Source organism: Pinus tabuliformis, chromosome J, assembly GCF_031772625.1.
Source record: "Pinus tabuliformis cultivar Carrire ecotype Pingquan chromosome J, CPIR1, whole genome shotgun sequence".
Lineage (NCBI taxonomy): Eukaryota > Viridiplantae > Streptophyta > Pinopsida > Pinales > Pinaceae > Pinus > Pinus tabuliformis.
This window is the reverse complement of record NC_142295.1, coordinates 1,030,538,678-1,030,566,201: the sequence shown is the minus strand read 5'-3', so window position 1 is coordinate 1,030,566,201 and position 27,524 is coordinate 1,030,538,678. Positions and strand designations below refer to the sequence as shown.

Sequence of the window (27,524 nt, the reverse complement as noted above, 5' to 3'; positions counted from 1 at the left end):
AGCTTGTCGGAGTCGTCCCCCTGGAAGGCAGGGGTCAATTCTCAGAACTCAGAAATCGACCCCCTGGCAAGGAGTAGTTGATTCTCATAATCGGCCCCTACCTACAAGGGGGTCGATTCCGCGAATCGGCCCCCTGCTTGCCAGGGGGTCGTTGTGCCACCGATGGGTGTGCCCTCACATATGCATGGGGTCGTTGTGTCGCTGACGTGCATGGTAACGTGTTTGTGCCTGTGGGCGGGCATGTCCACCAACGGCACAGCAGACGTCGGTTGTGGTTGTGCCCGCATGTGGCACAGTGGGCATGCCTACCTTCATGCCTACTGTGTCATGGGCGTTCCCGCCCGCAACACAGCGGTCGTGCCGACCTGCATGCCCGTTGTGTCTGTGGTTGGGCGTTCCCACGACACATCGGCCCCCTAGCATGCAAGGTTTTGATTACGAGAATCGTCCCCTAGCACATCCACCGGCGGCACAACGACCCCCTAGAAGGCATGGAATCGATTCTGAGAATCAGCCCCCTACCTGTCACGGGGCCGATTCTGAGAATCGACCCCTAGCAAGTTAGACAGAATCGACCCCTGGTAGGTCAGACAAAATCGGCCCTTGGCCTACCGAGGGTTGATCCTGGGAATCGACCCCCCTAGCAGGTAGGGGCACACCAAGGGACCGTTGTGCCCCGAGCAGGCGCACCTACCCATAAATACAGGAAAGCGCATGACCCATAGACGCATGTGCTTATGGGAGGGCACTGTCGGTCATGGCACAACAGGCTTTCTAGGAACTTCCGCCTGGGGCACAGCGGCTCCCTGGCAAGCAGGGGGCGATTCTTAGAATCGCCCCCCTAGCTACCAAGGGCCCCCCTACCTACCAAGGGGACGATTCTGCGTTGGCTTGCCAGGGGCCGATTCTCAGATTCGGCCCCGTGGGAGGCAGGAGTCAATTTTTAGGATCAACCCCTTCCTACTAGGGGGCCAATTCTGAGAATCAGCCCCCGATAAGCCAAAGGGTCGATTCCTAGAATCAGCCCTTGGCCCACTAGCAGCATAACATCCCCCTACCTACCAGGCGCACCCGCCCGAGGCATAGCGGTCCCCTTACCCGAATGGGGTCAATTCTCAAAATCCACCCCTTGCTTACTAGGGCACCGTTGTGCCCCAAGTGGGCGCGCCCACCGGCTGCACAAAGACCCTTTGTATGTCAAGTGGTCGATTCCAAGAATTGGCCCCTACTTACCAGGGGGGTGATTCAGGGAATCGACCCCTTGGCCTTCTGGAGTCGATTCCTGAAATCGACCCCCGGTAGGCCATGGGGGCGATTCTCATAAACGGCCCCTTGCTGATTCCCCCTGGATGGTAGGGGGTCGATTCTCAGAATCAACCCCCTGCTTGCCCCTCAGAATCAGCCCCTTGCCTACTAGGGGGGAGTTATGCCCTGAGTGGGCGCGTCCAGTTGTGGGCATGTTTGTGCCTTATGTAGGCATGCCCACCAGCGACACAACGAGCGTGCCAAGCCAACTCGCCCATTGTGCCACTGGCAGGGACACCCAAGTTCAAGTGTGCCCACCCGTGGCATAGCAACCCCCTAGCAGCAGGGGTCGATGTGCCCCAGGCGAACACGCCCACCGGTAGCACAGCGGCCCCCTAGCAGGCAGGGGGACGATTCTAAGTATTTCCCTCCTGGTAGGCAGGTGTTGATTATGGTAGGTAGGGGTCGAATCTAAGAATCGACCCCCTGCATGTCAGGGGGGCGATTCCGAAAATCATCCCCCAGAAGACCCGGGGGAAAATTCTGAGAATCGACCCCCTGGCCTACCAGGGGATGATTTTGAGTATCCTCCCCTTCCTGCTAAGGGGCCAATTTAGGCCAAGGGAGCGATTCTCAGAATCGTCCCCCTGGAAAGCAATGGGCTTATCATAATCGACCCCTTGCTTTCTAGGCGGTCGATGTGCCCAAGGCAGTCATGCCCACCGGAAGCACAGCGACCCCTTGGTAGGAAGTGGGCCAATTCTAAGAATTGCACCCCTGCCTGCAAGGGGGTCATTGTGCTGCAGGCGAGTGCAACAGCCTACACTCCCATTGTGTTGCGGGCGGGCGCGCCGGCCTGCACTCCCGTTGTGCCGCGGGCACCCCCACCTAGGGCACAACGGCCCCTTGGTAAGCAAGGGGTCGATGCCTTAGATGGGAGTGCTGACCTGCACACCCGTTGTGCTGCGGATGGGCACACCCAAAGTCGGGTGCGCCCATCGGGAGCACAACGTTCCCTAGCATCTTCATCTGCATCCAGTCATTCATTTGAAGATGTGAATTCTAATGGTGTGCAAGAAGATATGAATGATTTTGAATAATTGTCTAAGAAAGTTTATATAACTAATGTTTGCATGGTAATTTGAAATAAAAAATTTAATTTCCATATGATGTTACATGAAGTTATGAGTCATTTTTAGTTTTGTTGGATTATATGTTTTAATTATCATGAATTTATTTGTTTAGAATATCCACAATGCAACAATAACTTAGAGAAATAATTTATGTTTCGTTCAATCTGCAAGTATTGATATTTTGATTAATTTAGTTATGTAATTTGTTCATAATGTCATGGTTAAAATATGATGAAAACTTAAAGTTTTTTTATTCTATGGTTGAAAATTTGTCAATTTTTTTTTTTTTATCTTTAATGTTATGGTTGAAAACAATTAGAATTTTAGGGATCTCTAGTGTCATGTTATTATATGTTTAATGACATGGATGAAAATTGTTAGAATTTTAATGTGTTACGGATCCCATAATTTTATCTTTAACGTCATTACTAAAAAATGTTTAAATTGTACATGAGAAAGAAAAATGTTATTCTACCAACATTAATGTGTTTTTTCATTTATTTTAAACAAAAAAATTGGTTTCACTGTCATTTTTTAAAAATGTTGAGAATTAACCCTAAAAAAAACATCGCTCCAGAATACACACTCTTCATTTTTGTGTTGTTTTTCATGTTTTTTGGGGTTTTCTTGGCTAAAGTTCTCATTTTGATTTTACAGCTCCATTTTCAAAGTTTACATTGTTATAAGATTAACATACACATGAGCAACATATATGAGTCTCTTTCTAGATCTTTTTGATCATAAGTCGCATTTAGCAAGGCTTTGAATTTCTTCTAGTTTGATTGTGGAATCTATATTAAAGGATTTTGTATGTAAATATTGCATGTTATCTCGAAAATGTACCGGTACATTATATAAACCATTTTTTTTATTTGGAAAAAAAGAGAGAGAAAGAAAAGAAGAGAAGAGAAGAAAAATAAAAAGCGGCATAATATAAGATATATACTAATCAATTACTACTCAAAATTAGATTGATTTCAATTAACTGGTAACATTTTAGAAAAAAATTAAAGTTTAACACTACAATTTGAAAAATAACAATTTTTAATTATATTTATAAATAGTTTATATGCTCTTTAAATGGTGTAATGTGTGCTAATATTATGAGAGGATTAATTTTTATCAAATTCTAATATTTTTTGTGTAAAAGAAAATAAAATAAAATAATTGGCTACATACTTGTCATTAAATGTTCTCCAATGTCATCATAAAGGACACTAGTGATTAAATACATTTAAATGTTGTCACAATGGATATTCCAAATGATTGTAAAATCCTATTTGTATAGGAGGTTGAGTCAAGGAAAAGAGAAGTGACAAGGTAGTCGGGATCTTAGAGGGATAAATATCGAGGCCAAGTTTGATTTAGGTATGATCAACACCTATGAATGAGATTTGTCTCTTTTCTGGAGCGTCAGAGGAGGCCAAGTGTGAACACATGTTTGTAGAAGGTAGTAGTTAGTTGAATGTTTAAGCATAATACCATATTGCAATGAAAAATCATAAAGTTTCAACGAAGAGAATTAAGTTAAATTGTCAAAAGCAAGTGATACAGAAACGTATGCAATCCTCCTTGATTTGTGCACTCATCCCTTTCTTCTTTAGTGTGTTTCATTTATTCACTCATACAATTCTGGCCAAATAGCCTTAATAGGGCCAATTTCAATGTGGCCCCATATTCTACCTTCACAACTTTCTCCAAAATTTCAAAATTTCAAAATAAGCACTTACTCTTGTCCACATCTTTTTCAAAATCATGATCTTCTTTGAAATTCATGGCATCTATACTATTTCCCTCCTCTTCCAAAGTCACCCCATATTTTTATTATGATTTCATGGCAAAGGACTCCCTTTTCTTACCACAAGTTCACATTTCTCATCAAAAAAATTATTTTCATTATAGTGAAGTAGTAATTTCATTAATGTATAGGAACATTATACACTACTAATTCCACTACATATCGCTATGAGAATGGATATATGATCCCCTAAACTTTGCGAAGAAGGAAATCCTTGAAGTAGATATAAACGGTGGCACTTTTATAGTACCATTTATAATCTGATTGTAGATTTGTGTCATTAGAGGGCCAAACCGCAAAGACAAAGGTTGAATTTGTAACCAAGCCTTCCTATGATTAAGATTATAATAGATTTATAACCAATATCAATAGTTGACTTTGTAGTTGGACCCTCTAATGACCCAAACCTATAATCAAGTTACATTTAAGTATTGTATACTCGATGAGAGCCATACTTAGGTTGGTGACCTTGGTCAAAATGTTGATCTCCATATCAATGACTGCAAGCAGAAAGATCAAATTCGCAGAATGGTCAAATTCATGTTGGACTTAAGTTTGAAGCCTTTCAAATAGATTAGGAGCGCCTCAAATGGAGGTTCCTTAACTTTATCTCATACATAATTGTACTCACACCTCCGATAACTAGGGAAACTCCAATTTGCACAAGATATATTTTCTCTTCCACATCATCAATGTCCGATTAACATTACAATGTTTTTATTTCCCTACTTTTTCTTTTATTATATGTTTTGTTTCTAATTAGAACCTTTTTCTTTTAGATCATGTGTTTTGTTTCTTATTAGAACTTTGACATGTCTCAATTTTTCTTCGTAAATACACATAAATTAGGTCTCTTTAAAAGCACATACTTAAGTAACATGGGTAGCAAAAAAAACACTTACTCTCTCGTCTAAATCTCCCCTCAATTTCAAAATAATGGACATCAAGTATGGAGTTTGAAAATCAAGTATGGAGTAAAATTTTTGAATGTCTCCATGATGGTCATTTCCTCGTAAAATTCACTAGAAATAATAAATATCATATTATCAAACACATCTCATAAGTTTTGTAGTTTACAAGGGATTTCTTGGTTCATGTATTCACTAGAGATGTCTCCGTGATGGTGATTTCCTCTTTAAACATCTCTTCTCAAATAATTTCATATGAAAATAATGTTTCTTGTAAACTTAATTTTATATGATAATAATGTCTATCAAATCTTATTTTCATAAATTCAAGTTCTTTCTTTCATTTTATAAAATTTACTTTAATAATAAATTAACTTGGGATTATAAGGACATACATAAGCACCTAAAAGTATGAGATTTAAAGTTCAAAACCTATTAATTAGCTTGTGCCTATGGGAATGGGATAAATAGGCACTGAAAGGTATAACATAGTTTAAATAGGTAATGATTTCGCCGAGAAAATAATGCCTTTTCTAGCACGATTTTGAGCAAAAACCAAGTGAATTTTTGGAAAATCTAAGTTACAATTGATAAGTTTTAGAAGTTTAGGTGCTCCAAGGGTTTTTGAAAGTGTTGAATCCATTTCCACCAGTAAAAATATGATTCGAACACTCCCAGCGTCAGATTTTTTGAAAAATAAATCGTTGAATTCCAACGAAAAAATTGCCTGGGCAAAATTGTTACCTGCTTGGACAAATCCCCTATGTATAGTGTGGCACCCAATGTTAATTTATGTCACTCTACCTAAGTACAAAACCATTAGCTAAATATCAAACTTATAGTTAAAAGTATTGTGTAATGGGTCCAATAAAAGGTTTGAAAACTTGTTATTTTAATAATATTGAAAAATAAATATAATTTTTAAAATTAAGCATTATAACTTGTATTGGTCAATGCTAAATTAATAGTGGTGAATAGAAGAATGGATGGCTATAATTTTGTCTTCTAATGGCCTAATAAATCAATATATGAAGTGGAGAAATTATTTACTTAGTTGCAACCAATTGCATAAATTTTGGTGAATAGTAATCACTATTAAGTTTACACAGTTTCGTATTTATTCCTACTTAAAACTATTAAAAAAATCATAAATAATGGTGTGTAGTAAATCGTAATAAGTATATTTATTTACATCTTATTTCTACCTATGTGTTATGCAAAAACTTGCTTAAATTATGATGGCTAGTCACTAATGGTAAAAAAAAATATTAGAGTAGTCTACCAAGGCCACAAACTCACCTAGAAAATAGTGGAAATTTCGGCATGATTTTGGGTACTCCTATGATCAAATTTTTTTAAAAGAAAAAATCGCCTGATTCCAATGAAAAATAATTTTCCAAGCGAATTTGTGGCCTCAATAGACAACGCTTATATTATTTACTTGGGTATAAGTGATTTTCAAGGATTTTAATTTTGGGTGGTTTGTCTACAAAACTTAATAATAAAAAATGGCTACTAAAATATCTAAAAAGCATAGCATAAATATTGCAACTGTATCCAAAAATTATGGCAAAAAAATATAAAACACTTATCCACGTGGCATCATATTGTGCAAAAGCTACAATAAAATAGCCCAATCAAATATTTAATAAATAATTTTACAAAAGATATGCTAATTTCTAATCAAATGTTTAAACTAGCAATTGTCCCAAAAGGTACTTGTCCCAAAAGGTACAAAGAGAGGCCGATAGGATTAGTGAAAGGAAGAAAGTTCTATAGATAGTCAAGCATATATAAAGTTAAGTAGTGACGAAGGCAATAACCACGTTGACCATCCTGCACCAGTACATTTGATATTAGAAGAACAAAACCAAAACCAAACCATTCATATTAATATAGTAAGTGTAGAACGCGTTCATACTTAAAGCTCAATAGGTTCAATAGATTATTGGCAGCACGGTTTTTTTTTAAATAAAAAGTAAATTACAACGTTGTACATGGTAAATGAAAAGTGGAGAAATTTGTGATTTGCAAATGTTAAAACAAATCACTTACATTACTGGTTGACAGTAGAACTAAAACATTAACATTAGTAAAATTTTGAAACCGATTTTAAATTCATGTATTGTATTTTTCAAAGTATTTTGTTTTACATACTTAAGTCCTCAAATATAGTGGTTTTAGATTCCATTTTGGCAAACCCACCATTCAAAACAATATGTATTTCTCTGGCCCTCAAAGCAAGCTTTTAGCACTTATTAATCTATGCTCTGTCCAAGATACAATTCAAACTTTCATTTTCAAGCATTTTAAGAGGCAAAACAGTGCAAATATTTTAAATGTTCTATTTACTTGTCTGAATTTCTACAAATAAAATATATATCTTACATCCCCACCCCACCTTTAAGGGGTTTAAAAAGAAGAAAGAGCGCTCTCAAAAAAATTAGAAACCTTTAATATAAGGTAAATTTTTAAAAATTTACATCAAGAATTTGATTCTGGAAATTTCTGCAATCCCTACACATCCTTCCTTTAAAGGGCATTTTACAATTTGGCTTTCCAAAAATGGAAATAGTCTCAACCAAAATTTTCAGTTATACGCTAATCTGTGTCTCCAGATAACAACTCCCAATGATCGCCAGGTCACACAGAACATTGGTCACACACCAATTGCCCCCACATAACACTGCTTATGCATAACTCATTCACAATAGGTTAACAGGTTTCTTTGATATCCAATTCTAACAATAGTTTTAGACCATCTTTGTGTTTTGCTTCCTCACATAATCTGTGTCTCCAGATATTTTTCCTTCTACACTCCCATACTCCCATACACTCGTTTTCCTTCTACTCACACCAATCATCTTCAACTTTGATTTCAAACCAAGAAAGGGGTTCAAGGTTTCTACAATTTCAAATTCAATTAAAATGATTTCAGTTTCTTGGAATTTTCTCTGGAGCAATCTTTGCTGCCCCAAAACTGTTTATACCCTTTTCCATAAGTAGGATACATACGCAGCGACATTTTTCACTCAAACCCTGAAAAAGAACAAGCCTTCAGGGAATTTCGTCTGGATCTTTTATCATTAATGTAAACAAAGAAACACAATCTATAAATTCCCACTGTTTTCTTGAAAAAGGAATCAGAAGAATTTACATTTTAAATGGAAAATATGAATACTTTCGAAATTGTGATGAGTTTCTTCTTCCGTATCTATCACATAAGTAGTTTTAGTGCCACCCCATTGTTGGCCACTCTTCGCCGCTACATCTGTAACCTGGACACTTTGCCTACTTCAATCGCCCTCATTAACTTTGCCAGTGTAGCACAGTTCAGATCTCTCTTGCTACAGGATGTACGCATCAATTCTGCACTCAATGGCTCCACAATTATAGCCCCAAGCATAATTTGTCAGGGATTACCCTAGATTTGTCACGGTAACAATCTAGAAAGCAAATACTCAAAACTAATTGATTGAATATATCTCAGTCCCAGATGAAACATATAAAATTAACATTAATGGTAAAACTTAACAACATTTGAATCCTGCAAATACAGGCAGGGATTGCCTATAGTTACAGCCAAGAATAATGCCTTGTTCAGGATGATATACAATAGAAAAATTCATTATGGAATGAAACGGTTTCATTATGTCTCAAGGATCAAATATGTAGAAATTTTGCATTATGTAATGAAACGGCAGCATTTCATCTCAATGATCAAAGATCTCTTAATCAAAATAATGGTTTCCATTAAATGAATGTCATTACAAATTGCAGGAAGAATAGTTAGGAGCTCTTTAATGAAGAGCAGATCCCCATAATAATCACATGGTCCAGAGAGATATCCCGCAGGTATGTACAAGTAGTTGAGAGTATAAATGAACAGAACATATGTACAGGTAGTCTAATAATCAGGACCCATGACCAAATCAAATGACTCACTAAAACAGAGACAACTCAGGAAGCTGTTGCTTCATCTGGATCAGTAAGTCCTTTGTCTTATGGAAACCAACGGAAGATAAATAAAATCAACTATACAGTTAGAAGAACATATTGTATTTCCAGGAGATGAATGAAGAAGCTTTATGGGCTTTCTAAAACAGTTGTTTTTCTACCAATAGCAGGAACTTTATAGATAGCCCATAACAGTCAACATGGGATCGGTAATGGAGAGGCCATAACTGTTTGCAAGGCCGGACAATAGACACCTACACAGTCTATGATAAAATTTCATCAGGCAAATGTTAATATGAGAGGAATAATCAAGGGTTCTAGCTCCTTCCCATCCCATCCATTCTTCCCACTCGTCCCAATAATCGTTATTGATTCCCATCATGCCCTCGACAGAGTAATCAGCAGAACAGCTTTGCTGCTTTGCCTTTGCTAAACTGGACATTAACGTCTGCTCATTATCACAAAAGTAACAACAATCAGAAAATCGTGGGCCTGCATAAGAGTCCCATATTACAGAATGAAAATGCATATAGATAAAGATTACTCTTAGGTAGGCAATTTACCTCATAAGCCTGATTGATCTTGTGAAATTGAACCCCACGCACATCTCCTTTGCAAACATCCGGATGATACTGTAAGCAGATTATATCAACATATGAGTGCAATATTAATGTTTTCTGACATTATATATGACTAGGGATATTGCCAGACAAATTTTCTTAAAAATTCTCAAGAATGTGTGAAGTCTGACATTTTTAATTTCTATTTCAAACCTGTATCTCTTTTTCTATTTGCTTTAGAAATGGAAGATTTATTGAAAATATCTGATCTTGAAAGTAAGAGACATAGCTTCAAATGGATACTTGCATACCTGCAACGCAAGGCGACGGTAGGCTCTCTTCACATCTTTTTCAAAAGCCCCAGGGCTCAATCTCAGCGTCTCATACTACTCTTTCATCCCAGGAAAAGCAACAGAGGCCATCACAGTTACATTCCTCCTGCCTCCCATTTGTAATAGAATACAGATTAATAGCAGTGTGCAACCCATTGTGACTGTCTGGAGTATCTTCCAAAGCTGAACATGCAAATGATATAAAAGTGAAGTATGTGACTGTGATGAAAGGCTAAAATGCTGACATGTTTTTGTTGTTTAATGTAGAAGGAATCTTGCCATTTGGGCTCTAGAGCCCAACCTGCTCTCTCTTATTGCAAAACACAAAGCATTTAACCACTGAAAAACACAGAGCAGTGGACCATGTACTCGATTATTCTTTGTTCATACCACAGAGAACTGTTCTATCAAGTACGTGAACCCCTGTTGGGGGGTATACTGCTTTCAATTGGAAAACAACTCATCTCAACTACCTGCTTAACCATTCAGAGAACAGAAAATGCACCGTGTTGTGGGTGCCTTAAATTTAGTAGACCTTGGCCATACTATCTTATGAAGTATGGCTGTGCTGGCTATCAGATTATTTTAGGATTGTGATTTTGGACACCAAGGTTTAGATTATTTCTTTATTATGGTGGCTGTAATGAATGATTTTATATTCCATTCATTCTTACTGCATTTGGATAAATGCCCTTATTACTTTTTCAATAGGTTGTTGTAAACATCGACCTATCTAAAGTGAGAAACGTTTTTCTTTATAAAAAATGTTGTTGGTTGATTCATAAAACCCAAAACAAAGAGCAGTGGACCACGTAATTGAATACTTTTTGTTCATACAACAGAGAACAGTTCTTTTAAGATATAACTAAACATGCCAGATATAACTAAACATATATACAATGAAAGTATTCGTTGGCTTCTAAACATATGTACAATGAAAGCATTCTTTTATGTAGAGATGTAATTGAGAATGAGCCGCTAATCATATATGCATGATGGGCCATGGCATCGGCAACACCAATTAGTGTTTGTTGTGGTGCCATATTGTGCGAGCTGTTCCTACAATTGATGGCGCATCTGCCTGTGTGCATCCCTTTCATGGATGTGAATTGTTATCTTAAGTATGTTCCTTATTTTCTTTAACAATTCAATGGCTGGGCGCAAACGGTAAAGTGGCATTGATTGTTGTGGCAGGATCCTTGTCTGCATATCTTGTAATATAAGTTCTTGTTGCTGAATTTCTTCGCAACACTCGTACAACCTTCGTAGGTAGCATGTATTCATACCTGTTGCCATCCAAAAAGGAAACACTGTAAGTGACAATGAATATGTTTGACGATTTTGTTTGAATATTCGAAATAAATTAAACGATTCCAAATGAGTATAAAACCATATGAAATTAAATGTAAAAGCAAGAAATCTATGTGAAACTTCGTTATGTAGTGAGTGGTGTTTACCATGTGGGTAATTCTGGAAGACAGGTTGTATGATTGGCTAAAGTGGATTATCCTGGATAGATTTTGATGCAAGGAATGATTCCTCTTGTTGTCTACGCTTAAGATATGGATTCTTGTGCATTTGTGCAATGCGGGAGAATGGGAATGCTGGATTGATGTGTATGTCTGCTAGTGACCGCACCCTTGAAATTGCAGTGAATGTTAGCCCTTGGCGTTCTCTAGTGCCGATGTCCACTGTTGCTTTGTCTAATGTCATTCCTTGTGACTTGTGTATCGTTAAAGCCCATGCCATTTGAAGTGGTATCTGACGGCGTGCACCCCTTGTGATGGGAGGAATGGGTACATATGTTGGGTGTGAAATGTCCCACGGTGTTCCTCTGTATTGTCGAAAGTCAACAACCACAAAGGATGGTAATGCTGGGGGTTTTGAGTCAATTGAATAAAATATTGAGATGACCTTCCCAAGCGCGCCATTGACAAGGCCTGCATGTACCCATAAGTTGCTGGTGAGCATAACTTTTTGTTCACTGCATAAGAGCACCTTTGCAGGTAGGTGCTCATCTTCTGTTGTAGTAGGATTTTTCTGCCTTTGTTGTTCCGCAGAGCAAAGTGCTACTGGGATGTTCAATTGTTTGAGCATTTTTTTATTATGCAAGACAACTGCGTTGTTTGTTGCGAATAGGTGCATGGACTCGTCGAATGTGCATTTCTCTTCATGTGTAAGAGATGAACTTGTTCTTGACATTAGATGTTGCCAATCTTCAAGTGTAGATATTCCATTCCTAAGATTTGCAAGTATTTGCCGGAAAGCAACCTGGGACGAGCTAGCTCCTTGTTGACGGAAAACGGTTGAAAGTGTTATGAATATGTCGAAGCTGCGCCAAAGTGCAGTGCCACGCGATGTCCCAGCATATAAAGGAATGTCTTTTACAGGTGGTAGTTGGCCTAAATCTCCGACAAGGATAATTGAGCGATTACCAAATGGTGTATTCCGATGAAGAGGGAATGCCTCTCTTAGACGATCGTCAATGCGAGAAAGCATTTTTGGACCGATGAAGCTCATTTCGTCAATGAGGATGTATTCTACATGACGGAGTTGCTCTTGTAGGTGTAGGAGCGGCTGGCCTTCGAGAGGATGCATTGTCTGGATAGGGATATGAAGGGCAGAGTGAATTGTGAGGGCATTTATGTTGAAAGCTGCAACGCCGGTTGGTGCAAGTAACAATAAAGGGTTTTTGTTGGCTGGCGAGTTTTCCACAAATGCTTGGTGCAGGCATTTAATCAAATGGGATTTTCCTGTGCCAGCTGTTCCTTGTACGATGATCTTCCGTGGGGATTTTGGTGAAGGGGTTTTGAAGTGTGTAAAAACAACGGTGAAAGCTATGCTTTGGCTAGGGGATAATGTATGATCATGGGGAAGGTTGGAAAATGAATGATGTTGGTTTTGAATGGGTGAGCGGTTGAATTCAATGAAATTGATAGTAGTTTCTTGCAAGGGGGGAGGGACAGTATTTTGTGACCAATTGTGGTTGACATCAAAGTCGCGGTAGCCAATCATGTCGAGGTCATCAATTGCAATATTGTAACCTGGGTGTAGTTGAGAGAGGATTTGCCATTCATTCATCTGCATGGAATCAGGGGGGGTGTGTGGGGTAGGTTGATCTTCAGTAGGTGGGCTTTGTGGGTTTTCTGGTTCGCGATGGACATGCCATGGTGTATATACACCTTTTTTTGTTCCCAGTGTGCAATAATTTCTGCATCAGTTGAACCGATATCATCAGGGAGTGTTCGGAAGGGGAAATACAAGAGTAATTCACTCCAACAGAAGGTGGCATAAGAAGGATTAGTAGAGGAAGGAATGACATTGTAATGGGGCAAGACATGTACAATCATTGGGGGGAATATGTGTTTCCAGTGGTTTCTTCTCCGCTGGGCAGAATATGACCACGAGCGAGCAGCTTCAAGGAGGGGCAGTGGTTCTAGTGAGGCAGGCCTGTTCATATATGCAACGATAAAGTTTGGTGTCGAACCAGGATTTTCAGTATCTTGCGAAACACGTTTGAAAACAGCCCTGTTGACATTCAAAGAACGGAATGTACGGCTGCAAAGAGAGAGAGGTAGCTTTTGTAACATATGGCATATCTCTTGTGCACCAATGTCTCTATCTGCAATGGTTTCTGTAAGGAGTTTTCGGATGACACCACTAGTAGGTGCTTCTGGAAGGGCACTTTGTGATAGTCGCGATAGCATTTGATGGTAGCTCTCAGATCTTGTCTCCGCTTTTGTTGCATACTTTGAAATATATTTCAACACGGCATGGCGAGAAAGGACTGGTTGGCAATCAACATTTTCTCTCCAAATAGAGAGTAGATCGGCGTTGTGAATATTCAATCTTTCATCATTGCGAGCAGGGACATAGGTTTTATGACCCTTATCATCAATGAAAAGTGAAGAAGTGGACTTCAATTCCCACGGTACTCCATATCGGCAGCTAAGCACATTGTCTTTCTTATGAAGACAAGAAGATTCATGACACTTTGTATGACGTTGAACGCAGTTGACAAGCTCTGTGTAGTCTTCAAATTGATTGGACGTGAATATTGCTGCTGTGTCAAGGAGACACGGGTTATGAATTGTTGACTGGTGAAGCAGAATAGTTCGGTGTTCTGCCTGACGTGGATTCCAAGCAGTTACGTAGTGGTCGAAATATTTCTGTGCATTAGCAACTTCTAATGCATTGTCCCAATCAAGTGTGTCCATGTCTGGTGCATTTTGTAGCCAGAGGAAGCCATGAATGTGTGCGGATCCTCTGTGTTGCCATTCGTATCTGAATATAACATGAAGGGTACATTTAGTTAATACATGTATATGCAATGTATAAAATTAATGTAGAGGGATATGTATATTAAATAATACCTGCACCAGTAGTCGGTTGCATGGAGGCCTTTTTGAAGGATTTCTTCAAGGAAAATTGTAAATCTACAATGCATATATTGGGCTGTTAGATGTGGGTTTTTAATTATGTTTTGGATTTTCCATTGGAAGGGGTTGACTGAAGTGGAAGGAACACTGGTGGGCATGATTGTGTGCAAGTCATGCCATTTAGTATCAGCTGCACTGAGAGTGAAGAAGAATGTTGGGCTTCCTATTTGCGTGATCATGTCAGTCAGCTCAGATCGGTGTTTGTTCCAGAAAGACCGTGTTCCTCGTAGCGCTGACCCAAACCTCATTATTTGCTCTGGCAATCTTGAATCCGGAGAGTCATGAAGACACTAGCGTAGGTCTGATACCGTTGTTGGCAAGTTGTTCTCAATGTACTTCTTCACGAAAACACTGGCTGTTGCTTGGCTACGATGGCGCATTAGAATGTTATAAAGATAGTAGCGGAATCTTGGGTGTTGGCCAAAGCGGTTATCATGGTAGTGCAGCAAGTGCAAAGCATATTCATGCATTTCAACTTTTGTAAGTCTTGGTTGCATGATCATTGCGATGCCTGTAGGGAAGAGTGTGGGGAATGCCATGGCAAGGAGGCCGATGGTGTTGTATTCATTTATAGCAGTTGGAGATATTGGAGGCCAATCGATAGAGCTTGTTGAACTTGAATGGGTCGAGTGCAAATAGTTACAAATGTGGTCACGTTCAGTACATGAATTTGGGAGGACTGGAATGAAAGAAGAGGGTTGGATTTCTAATGGAGGTAGCATGACATTAGGATTATAAGTGGAATCAGTAGTGGTTTGATGGGGTTCAAAAGAGGAGGTGGTTACACTGTGGAGAAGAGAAGAAATGTCTGTAGGGAGATCTGGCAGCGTAGAAATTGCAGATGAATTCAATTGAACATCACGGTAGTAAGGGTCATATTTTATTTTGTATTCAAGAGCTGCAAGGACACGTGATTTGCAAACGTAGAATTCGTAGGCCTTTTTAGATGGATTTTGCCTTTTCACAATGAGGATGTCTAAGTCAGAGAGCAGCCGGGGTAAGTATTTGGCAATACTGGTGATATCTTGAGGGAAGCTAATTGTATGGCCACTATATTTATATTGACCACCACAGGAATGAGTGACTTGTAGAATGGAGTTGACACGTGCGATGAGCATTTCTTCAACTTGTGTTAATTGGTGAAGGACACAAGGTTGTCCTCCAGGGTCCATGTTGTTTAGTTCAGAAAAACAATTGGTAGATTTAGATGATGCACAACGAGAACAAGAGAGTCTACCGTGGAATAGCTTTGTTTTCATTCCTGGGTATGCTTCCTTGCATGTTGTGCAAACATGCAAGGTAGAAAGTCCATCAATCCTTTCTCGAAAGTGACGGTGTTCTTCGTTAAGAGGAGGGTTATATTGGATATGATGAACGTGTGGTGGGTTGGTTTGTATAGATGGGAGGGCATTTGAGGTGGGAAGGGATGTAGAGGAAGTAGTAGGGTTGTTGTGGTGTTCATAAAGTAGTTGATGTCGTGCATTTATTTGATCCTTTTGTTGTGCATAAAGAATACGCCGCCGCTTGTTTTTGGCCACAATTTGATTGTTTGGTGGCATATCTAAACAAGTACAAGTAATAGTTGTTAGTTTTCATAAACAAGTAGTGCATGTTTGGTATCTCATTTTATTGGGTGCACATCCATTGTGAAATTAAAACATTATATTTTGAACATAGATTTAATTTTTTTTGTAGTTCAACATCGATGAAGGTAGGTAGATTAGGTAGAAGGGAAAACATGCAATTAGGAATGCTATGAAATCATATGTTATTTCAGCATCTATCATTGAGAGGAGAGAAACAAGACTAAAAATATTCCGTTCCCTTCTTCTTCAAATTTTTTTTGTATGACATGTTTGAGCGATAAAATGCATAGCTTAGCAAGTAAGGGATCAATGTATAGCATGTAGACAATGAACGAGAAACATATGTAGTGACTCTTTACAAATGTTGATATTTATATTATGTAAAATGTAAATGGCAAACATACATATGTTGGAATGACTGGAAGAGAGTATTTGCACTGAGAACTACAGGTTTCATGATAATAACATGGGTGTGTAATTTACAAAGATGAGACAGTTAGTTGTGTGGAAATGTTTGTTTATGTACAAACAGGCGTGGTAGATGAAGCCCTAAGAAGAAGTTCAAAGGCGGCGAACAATAGTTCGTTTTGAAGCGGACAGTGCTTGAATGTCGGTGAGTGCTTCCTTGCATGCAGAGGCATATTGAATTTCTTCTGAATTGATCAGTATTGGTTGCAAGCGTTGAACACCGTTGAAGTAATCTGTTTTAATGGAAAGTGTTAGCTGGAAGCGGTGCCCTGAAATCCGGCCACAAATTTCCTGTAGATCAGTTGGTTCGATAGAAAGTAGGAACAGGTCTTTTGCCGTGATGCCCATGAGCTCGTTCCCTGCATCATTGAAAACTGTGACGTTCTGTAGATTCCCGGTGTGGTCATGTAGCTCAATTTTAAGTTTGTAACGATAGTCACATTCTAGGAAGTCACCGTTACATTTTGTACAATGCCAAAGATTGTTAGAATGCTCCACAACCTTCTTCATGCATTGTTTTCCATTGAAATCTAGTGGACATGCTAGAAAGTAGAAGTCATCCATATGAAGAGCAGTAATTGTTGCTCGAACTGAAACCCAGATTGCTTTATCAGAGGGTTGCATGCCAGCAATTTCATGAAGCGTCTTTCGTGGCAGGGCACGTCTCGAAGCAACACCATAGTTTCTACTCAAAGATGGAGAAGAAGAGTTATAGCCGGTTTCACGGAACCATGCATGTAATTGCTGAGTTTCTTCAACCTGTGGATTTATTGTGAGAGTGCTCGTTGGTATCGTCCCTATTGTGGTGCCATTAAATTCAGACACACGGCCTCCTTTGATTGCAAGAATTGGTGGGTTGTCGAAAGAGTAGAATTCAGAAAGATGATGTCCTATATAGTCATAGTGGTCTCCCCATAATGTTACATCAATGCTAAAACCCGACTTGTCCTTTAGTATGAGTGTTTTCCTTAATGTTTCACTTCCATCTTTTCGTCGAATTGTTGATGTAGGTGATGTGGAGGTAACAACACCAATGACATCCACATTTGTATTTGGAGTTGCACTTTTTACTTCAGCAATATTCTTGAAGTGAAAGCTCTGGTAGGGAAACGTTGGATCATCTGTAGGACATGGATTGATAGTGGAAGCAGCAGACAAGTAAATCTCCCATTTGTTCTTGAGGTGGTTGTAGTTTGGATTTGCTTCTCTTACTGTGCCATTTGATACAATGTATAGTTGCCCAACCTGAATTAGATTGTAAAGAGATTCGGCCAGTTCAGCAAATGCAGAAAGGTGGATCTCTTCCTTATCACGGTTGATAAGGTCAAATCCGAAAACTTTTCCTGAGCCTCGCACATTGTTGTATGCCTTCAATGATGTCTTTGCAGATGCTCTACCTTGGATAGACCAATATTTTCGGTACGGGTTGAGTGCCGTGAATGGAATTGTTGGAGTTGTTGCCGTAGTTGGTGGAGTAACTACAGAGGGCAAGGTATCTTCAGCTGAAGAAGAGCTAAATTTGGCTGAACCCGCCTATGCATGTTGCAGCATCGATGTGTCCTTCATCAACGCTGCTGAGCGCTGCACAACTTCAAGCTCAACGACTCGGATTGACCTTATGTAAACAAGTAAGAAATGAATTAATAAAGATTCCATTTTCCTTCTTTTGATGCAAAAAACGGCTAGGCGGGAAAAAGTAAAAGAGGGTGATTTCAAATGGTGGGCCTTACGAGGAGTTTTGCAGCACTGTGCAAGCTGCTTTTTTGAGCAGAATTATCGAGCCAATTTGGATGTCTCCAGAGACAACTTGTGGGCCATATGCGGATGGTAGCAAAGTCTTATGTTGATGTGTTCCATCAGATAGAGTAATGTGGAAGTGCGAGGATGTTGTTTTCAATGAGGTAATGGAACCTACATCGATTATCTGAAGTAGTGGTTGAATCTCGGTGCAACCATTCAGCAATAGAGGAATGGCATTCGGTGTCAAGGTTGTCTCCATAATAGAACAATAGGTTTCTTTTTCCCGTGATAGGAGTACCTGCAATTCATCAATTTCACCACAATACAGAATTCTAGTCAAAGAAGATGTGACATGAATGCGGAATCTAATCTAAGAAGGCTAACTGTTGATGGTCAAACAATAATAAGGGCACAACCTACACGGGGAGGAGAATAACCTCTCATATTAACCACCCAAGGTAATCCACGTTAACAAAATGCTTGTTATTTGATTCAGGGACAAGCTACATATTGTTGGAATTTAGAAGCACCTCAAGCAGCTAAAAAATGCTTATAGTCTTACAATACCGGCAAAACATCAATGAAATAGGAACATTTCTCAGCCAATCCTAATACTGATCCTACACATTAAGAGGTGTGGTTCAATCGAGGCATTTGCCATGTATTTCACTCACTTAATTTACCCTTTACAGACCCTTCTAAAAGGCTGACTGGACTCCATATGGCTTTGAAATAATAAGTATCCTGTGAACAATGCACAATTTTTTTTTCTTTAATATGCTATATTCGGGTGTACTCACTGTGCTTGTGCATTTCTGCACATTTTAGGGATGTTGAATAGCAGGCATTGCATATAGTGAACACACTATTCAAACACCATGTATAGCTATTGAATGTGAAAGTTCACACATTCCTTCAGTCCAGGCATATAGAAGAACTATCTGGGGCCAAGCCCATGTTTGTAATAAGAGCTATCTGGCTCCTCCCTCTTGTCAGAAACATGACCCTGAAAACAGCGGCCAGACCATAACATCAATCAGATTCTATTTATTTGCAGCCTGACCAACCCACCTAAATGCAGCGATCTGGAAAAGAGGAGTAATTCAATTCCCATTTTCTTTTTGTACAAAGTTAAAAAGAGGGAAATGGAGTATGATGTGAAAGGGGAAAGAATGTGGGCAGTTTCAATATAATTTTAGCCTTACTAACCCATGTAATTTCATGACCTGAAAGGAAGGGCTTTGAATGACCTCACCTCCTACCTATCCTTAGGTGTGCACAATCAAAATTTGCTCTAGAAATGTGTGCTCACACCATGTTTTGTCTACTGGTATTGTTAGTATGTCAGTTTCTTACGCACCACACATGCAGCATTTAGAGTAGAATGACATATGTTGAAGAGAAATAGGGAGGAGCCTCAGCCCAATAAATAGATAGATCATGAGAACTTGCCCCTACTACGGACTGTGTTCTCCTTGGAAACCAGAGCAGACCCTTCTAAAAGGCTGACTGGACTCCATATGGCTTTGTAATAATAAGTATCCTGTGAACAATGCACAATTTTTTTTTCTTTAATATGCTATATTCGGGTGTACTCACTGTGCTTGTGCATTTCTGCACATTTTAGGGATGTTGAATAGCAGGCATTGCATATAGTGAACACGCTATTCAAACACCATGTATAGCTATTGAATGTGAAAGTTCACACATTCCTTCAGTCCAGGCATATAGAAGAACTATCTGGGGCCAAGCTCATGTTTGTAATAAGAGCTATCTGGCTCCTCCCTCTTGTCAGAAACATGACCCTGAAAACAGCGGCCAGACCATAACAACAATCAGATTCCATCAGTCACATAACAGTGGCCCGATTGCGGACTATCATGGGCAGTTTCTATTTATTTGCAGCCTGACCAACCCACCTAAATGCAGCGATCTGGAAAAGAGGAGTAATTCAATTCCCATTTTCTTTTTGTACAAAGTTAAAAAGAGGGAAATGGAGTATGATGTGAAAGGGGAAAGAATGTGGGCAGTTTCAATATAATTTTAGCCTTACTAACCCATGTAATTTCATGACCTGAAAGGAAGGGCTTTGAATGACCTCACCTCCTACCTATCCTTAGGTGTGCACAATCAAAATTTGCTCTAAAAATGTGTGCTCACACCATGTTTTGTCTACTGGTATTGTTAGTATGTCAGTTTCTTACGCACCACACATGCAGAATTCAGAGTAGAATGACATATGTTGAAGAGAAATAGGGAGGAGCCTTAGCCCAATAAATAGATAGATCATGAGAACTTGCCCCTACTACAGACTGTGTTCTCCTTGGAAACCAGCAGATGTTCATGTGGGAGACGTGTTCACCACAGAGGAATTTAGGGGTGAGTGCTTAACAATAGGGCTGACACAGCAGGTGTTACAGTCCCTGCCTTCCAAATTTCAGAGGTAAACTCTGTATGTTGACACTTTACCATATTCACTTTAGGGAGGCTGGCATCATATACCTATTTTGAACGCAATCATGAACTCCATAGGTAGCAGTGATACACCAATGGTGTTGCACATGGCTTACCCAACAAGGGATAATATTGGCATTTGCATGGGATCAGTTGACCTAGCAATAAATTTAGGTATAATTCGGTAGCAATGATGAGTTAAACGTTAATTATGTACATGCCAGTAATGCAGTGGAGTTGATCCTAGCTAGGGAACCATCATCATTATACCTGTTCTAGCTGTGTGTGCATGTATGTATAAAGCTGGTTGGGTGAAGCTACATATTTGTTTCTTGAAAGAAGAGAAGAGTACTTGATGCAAAATTGTCTACTCGATAATTCTCATTAAAAGTGCCATGAAACTAAACATTAACAAATTAACAGCTAATACGCTCATGACAGACCAGCGGAGATATGTGGCAATTTAATTTTTAAGCACCAGAAAGTCCCTTGGCAAATTACATGTGCATAGCTTCCTCCCTATCACGACTTGTGCCTCTCCTAATAAGAATCAATTATAACAAAATATGATACAAGAAGCGAAACAAGAGATTGGTATAAATTATGGTAAGAAATAACTTCCTTACAATGATAAGAAAGAGTAGGTGAGATATAAGATATACATGAAGCGAAATAGTAAGATATAAATTCCTTATAATGATAAAAAAAAATGCACATCATTGGAACAATGGAACAGCAGAGAGAAGAAAGAGCAGAAGATTGTTCTATGATTTAGCAATGGGCAATGACAATTTTTATCACTACTAATAAAAAACAATAAACAGACACGACAAAAATCCCTCACAAGGAGAAGAAAGAGTACATTATGTAATGTGCATAACTTCCTCTTAGCCTCTACATGTATGCATACATGTTTCCTCATTTTAACATTTATAAACTGAAATTTACCAATAAAGTAAACCATGGAATATTTTCCAGCTAGCCAGTTATCAAAAGGAGTCAGATCCAATTCTACTCTGTATTTTCTCCATAGAAGTGGAGTTCTGGCTATCTCATCTCTATTAAAGGACAGTTTTCAACTATGGGTTGTAACGTGGTTTTTTTAACTTTATTCTACCTGGTTGATTGTTACAGGTACCCAAAGTCATGTATGAAGACCTCGGAGGACAGCCTGGCATGCAGAGACCACCATCGAACACAGCACCAAATCCATTCAATAATGCATTTGATGTAATGTGCATAACTTCCTCTTAACCTCTACATGTATGCATACATGTTTCCTCATTTTAACATTTATAAACTGAAATTTACCAATAAAGTAAACCATGGAATATTTTCCAGCTAGCCAGTTATCAAAAGGAGTCAGATCCAATTCTACTCTGTATTTTCTCCATAGAAGTGGAGTTCTGGCTATCTCATCTCTATTTGAGGACAGTTTTCAACTATGGGTTGTAACGTGGTTTTTTTAACTTTATTCTACCTGGTTGATTGTTACAGGTACCCAAAGTCATGTATGAAGACCTCGGAGGACAGCCTGGCATGCAGAGACCACCATCGAACACAGCACCAAATCCATTCAATAATGCATTTTATGGGGTTGCTTCAGGATTTATTCGAGATGGATTAGGTGCATATGGGGAAAGAATTTTTGGAAGTGGCACAGAAAATGTGCAAAGCATTGTATGAGTTGCACTTTTATCCTGGTTGAATCACTTTGAAATTTCTAATAGGTCTCCATTTAAAATGAGAGATGAGTCAATTGATTCCATGGATAGGGGTTTACAGCAAGAATAGTTTCCTTTTTTAATTTCTTCTGATTGACAAAGTTTCTCTTAATAAGCTGAGGTGATGATTTTTATGAGCAGGTCAGCAAATATTTTTCTGATCCACAATATTATTTTCAAGTGAACAACCGATATGTGAAGAACAAGCTGAAAGTAATCCTGTTTCCCTTTTTGCACAGGGTAAGTCACAAAGTATCTGACTCCACTGAAAATTCATCTCCCCATAGTGGTAGTATTTTCATTTTGCTTGAGAATGTTTGTAATCATACATAAGTTTAATTTTTTTTGTATGTTTTCACTGTGTTTTTTTAGGGTCATTGGACAAGGATAGCTGAGCAGATTCCAGGCGGTCTCACACACAAGCCACCTATCTATGATATAAATGCTCCAGACTTATATATTCCCTTTATGGCATTTGGAACTTATTTAGTCCTCTGTGGCTTCACAATAGGTCTGCTTGGGAAGTAAGTATTCTTCCCTGGCTGCATAATTCTTAGACATCAAAGTAACTTGTGATTTTTTGTCTTATCCTGCGCTAATTGTTTCATCCAGCGCTTGGTATAATATGCATCAAACTAGTCTTTTTCAGCGTTCTCCTAATATGTAATGCAAAGAATCAGAAATGACATTAAATTTTTATTTTCTTCTCTTCATTATTCTTCTCTTTCTATCTGCATTGTACATATTTGCCCCATACGTCATCCAGTCCATTTTCAGTGTCATAATTGACTCCTCTTCAAGCATTTGCTTTCAAATCTCATTATTTTGAACTGGCATTGTCTCCACAAGCAAATTGTTGGTCTCCTAGAAATGGAAACATGATAAGCTGTGCTCCTTGGATGATTAAGGTCTTCTCTGAACTTGAGGGTAGTTTATTGTGTTAAAACTTAAATTTCCTTGACCCCATTAACTTGGGAATTTACCACCTAGTAGATTATTACGGATCTACTGAATAAAAAGCACGACTGAGATCTTAACAAAACTTAAACAACGGAAGCAAACAAACAACCAATCTCAATCACACGTTTACACAGATTTTCTGCCCATCAAACAGTTCTTCATTAAAATAACTTCAGAACCTACATGGGCTCCCTTCCTGGGCATCTATTAAAGAGGACTGAGAGAGCTTCAAAATTAAAGAGGACTGAGACAGACGATGACCTGATCTGGAAGAAATGATGTCCTGCAGATGTTCTCTTCCGGTTCGATTTCCAGCTCCGTTACCCGCTCGTGAACAGTGCTATACTCTGTGAGATTGATCCAAGACAGCCGGTAGTTTGATCCAAGAAGGCTCCCGCTCATGGAAGCACGGAAACCGCAGAACAGTTGATCGTGCATCAGAACAGCTGTGCACCGCAAAACAGGGACCGCAACAGAATGCGCCATTACTACCCTACTCTGGAGTGGCGGGCTTTGTGTGACGGTTACCTACATTCTCGCTCAGGTCCCCACTATCAACCTGGTTTGCTTTTACTTAGGCGTCGTTGGCTAGATTTATGGCGGGCGAAAGGAAAGGGCGGCTGCTGGCAGAAAACATAACTCAGCACAACAGTGATTCATTACAAGCCGCAAACGTGAAGAAGTTCACCGCAATAAGAGGGCTCGGCATGAATGGGGCCAGCGGTGGGTCTCTCGACGGAACGGAACGGGATGCGACGGGAAAGGGTTTATGAGGAAAAAAACCCGTACGTTGAGGATGTTGTTTCCTTATTGTCCGCAGCTTAACGCCAATCGCCAGCAGTGCTGATGACAGGTGGTAGAGACACGACAGCGATGGCATAACTCTCCACGTGTCAGCACGGGAGACAAAGGGACGACAAAAGTCTGTTCCAAAGGAAGGCCTATCGGCCTAAAAATAATTTTTAATAATATTAAAAAATAAATAATTATTTTCAAAATTAAACATTGCATTAGTCAATGTTAAAGTAATAGTAATTTATTGGAAAATTACCAATTCAAAACTTTTGAATTAATTACAATTTTATCTGAAAAATAATTTCCAAAACTTAGCGAGTGAACTCTCTTCAACAAAATTTCTGGTGAGATCCGAATGGCTAGGGTTAGTGTAATGTTTTATGCCTCTGCCTACACAGTCGAGCTTCGACTCAGATCTGCGGAGCATGAAGGTTGGATCTTAGGGGAGGTCTGACTAAGCATGGCGTCTTACAATGGTTGGATTGAAGCAGGTTATTTCCTCTTTGATACAACCATCGAGCTTTGGCTCTCTTCGGTGTTTTTTAACGGCGACGCATGTAACACTTTCCCTGTGCAACAGTGTTTTACTGAATTGGCGGCAAGGCTTTGGATCTATTTTCAAATACTAACAAACATACGCGATTTGGATCAAATGTTATGTGCCCAGCGTCATGTTTTCTCCTCTCTCATCAAAGCTAGGGTATCTTTTGGATCCTATCCATGGATGACTGATGGATCGAATACGCAGACTCTGATTCCTTAGTCTCTTGTTGCTTTATGCAAGATCTTGTCAATTTTAGTTCGGATTTGTCAAATCAACATAATTTAAATGCAGAATCCAAAAGGGGCGGGGAAATATGACATTTGGGCGACACTATCAGGCTATAGAACGGATCCAAGTCTTGCTACCTTTGATCTCTCGCTAGTCCGTTTATTGGCAACCGAGGTGAGATTAGGTCAGAATGCCGAAGATGCATGGAGCAGGTGGCGTCCAGATTCTCATCTTTATGCTCTCGCAGATGTGGATCTAGCTGGACGATTCCGGCACCACCCCAGAGCTACGATATGTGCCACTTCCCCTTCATATCTGAGCTGTAAATTTCAAGATTCAGATCAGGCCCGTGAAGAGGAGTTCCAATTTTTTTTTAAGGATCTAAATGGAAATTCAATCCTCATAGAGGCTCGGCCAACAGATCTGGTATCAGAGTTGAAAAAGAAGGTGCATGAAAAAAGGGTATCGGACCAATATTCAGAATCTGGATTTTGAGGGAAAATCACTTCAAGATGCCATCACTCTGAAAGATTATGGCATTGAGTATAATTCTACAATTATTACAAATTTAAGGTTACGAGGTGGAGCTCCTGGAATGAACATTCCATCATCATCAGTTGTCAAAGGTCCAGTTTCGTTTAAGGATGCAGTGAGAGGGAACACTACCACCACAGATAGACAACCCCAAAAACTAACAATTTTGGTTCCATACCTAGTTGAGAAGATGGAGAAAGCTCCAGATTTTTCAATTAAATTTCCTGAAGTGAGTGGTCTCTTCATTGTTCTACAAGCCAGAGCTATTATATGTCATTTTAATGGCTTCTTTCCAAAGTCAGGGGATCTCAATCAATGGATCTACCTCAATTAGACTAAAAATTGTGATATTTCTGTGTGCAAAGGGATTTTTTGTGGTTCAATTTGACATTCAGAAAGCCCTGGATTATGTCCTAAACGAAGGACGGTAGTTTTGGGGAAGGGTGGTCTCTTTGTCACTCCATGATTTCCTAGGTTCGATGCCACATCTATGGTAGTTACGAAGATGCCAGTATGGTTTCATAATCTCCCTCTCCCCTTTTGGCATCACCGATTCCTAGAAGGCATTGGAAACTCATTGGGGAGATTTCTAAAGATGGATCGGGAAAGAATGGAAAAAGGTATCTTTACTTTTTCCCATATATGTATGGAAAAAGGCTTGAGAAAAGGTCTACCAAATCGCATCCATCTGATTCACTAAGAATTCAAGTGGACACAATGGTTAGATTTTCAAAACACTAGTTTTAGGTGTCAAATCTATCATCAGATGTGGCACTTGCAAAATTCATGTCCACAAGCAAAAAAAAAGTACAAAGAAGAGACCACAAAAGCCAAAAGGTTGGCAATTTCCAAATCCACCTCTTTCAGATGATGAAGAGGAAGAAATGGATGAGATCCAACAACAACTGGAGGGGCAAAATCAATATGATTTTAACATTGAGGGAGGACAGATGCAAAAGAGACCAATCGAACATGCAAAGATTTCTGCTAGCTTAGCGATGCTCCAAAGTCTTGATAATCAACATGCAGAAAAGGGCGAAATTCGAGGAGAAGGTGGAACAAAGCGAACAGGCATCTCAGAGAACCCAGACTCGGATAAGGAAGTGCCAGCGATTTTAGAAGGAGAAGATTTAGCCATTGTTATGGCCTCTGGGGTTTGGCACAAAGTTCAAAAGAAAAAAGGTAAAAAGGAAAATCTCAATTTATTTGGGTAAAATTTCTTTTGGTAGCATGGCTACAATGGGTGTTTCAAGCACATACAGTGATCTTTAGAGACAATATACAAATCCAATTGTGAAACTACAAATGTAACATTTTGTTATTATTAATAGAAAAGTGATAGAAAGTTGCGATTTTTCCTCTCAAAAAATAAAAAACAATTCAACACTTTGTAGATTTTTTTTAAATCTCCCAATATAATTATGGGTAAAATTTAACAGGGCAAAGTTACGGATTCCCATGGAATAAAGGAAAAAGCAAAAAGATTTAATAGGATATTAACAACTTGATTCAACATGGTATAAAAAACAAAAAAATATAATAGCTCAAAACTTGGAAACATATTAACAATCCTAAGACCTCGGGACATTTTAAAAGGAGTAAAACTTACTCCTAAAAACCACCGTTGTCATCACTGAATGCATGATTTTCCTTATAAAAGAATAAAAGCCTCATTACTCAAAACATGATTTTCCTTAAATAACTAATGAGCCACGTTGTCATCACTGAACGCATGATTTTCCTTATAAAAGAATAAAAGCCTCATTACTCAAAACATGATTTTCCTTAAATAACTAATGAGCCACCCTACCATGAATAATAATCAGTGATAACTGCACCCATTACTAGTTTTACAACCGAGTAATTGTTTAGTAACAAAAATATGTGGAATTAGAATCAGAACAAAAGAACAAAGTCGTTTTCATGGGCAGGATTTATGCTCTAGCCACGGGACTGCAAGCATGAAGTGTCCCCTGTAAGAGTTTTAAAATTTCAACAGCGATTCTGTATGCGGAAAACTCAAAGAATCGTTAAAACTTAATGCCCAAAAATTAAGTTACCTCCAGCCATTGGTGATGTTCTTGATGCAAACCTCAGTGCACTTGCTTCTTTACTTCAG

At 39.1% G+C, this 27,524-nt stretch overlaps 1 protein-coding gene across 1 annotated transcript; it reads left to right on the top strand.

The window, feature by feature from the left end:
- Positions 1 to 22,119: 22,119 nt before the first annotated feature.
- LOC149230377 (uncharacterized) lies at positions 22,120 to 22,924 on the top strand. The gene is made up of 3 exons (XM_089376050.1): positions 22,120 to 22,300; positions 22,486 to 22,584; positions 22,717 to 22,924. The coding sequence occupies exons 1-3, from the start codon at positions 22,130 to 22,132 to the stop codon at positions 22,870 to 22,872; spliced, it is 426 nt and encodes a 141-aa protein (XP_089232176.1). The 5' UTR covers positions 22,120 to 22,129; the 3' UTR covers positions 22,873 to 22,924.
- Positions 22,925 to 27,524: the final 4,600 nt, after the last annotated feature.

Excerpts from the sequence above, each read along its gene's own strand:
- LOC149230377 (XM_089376050.1), top strand. The coding sequence starts at position 22,130 with ATGTATGAAGACCTCGGAGGACAGCCTGGCATGCAGAGACCACCATCG. Across the intron at positions 22,301-22,485 it reads CAGAAAATGTGCAAAGCATT|GTCAGCAAATATTTTTCTGA; the intron begins GTATGAGTTGCA and ends TTTTATGAGCAG. Across the intron at positions 22,585-22,716 it reads TGTTTCCCTTTTTGCACAGG|GGTCATTGGACAAGGATAGC; the intron begins GTAAGTCACAAA and ends GTGTTTTTTTAG.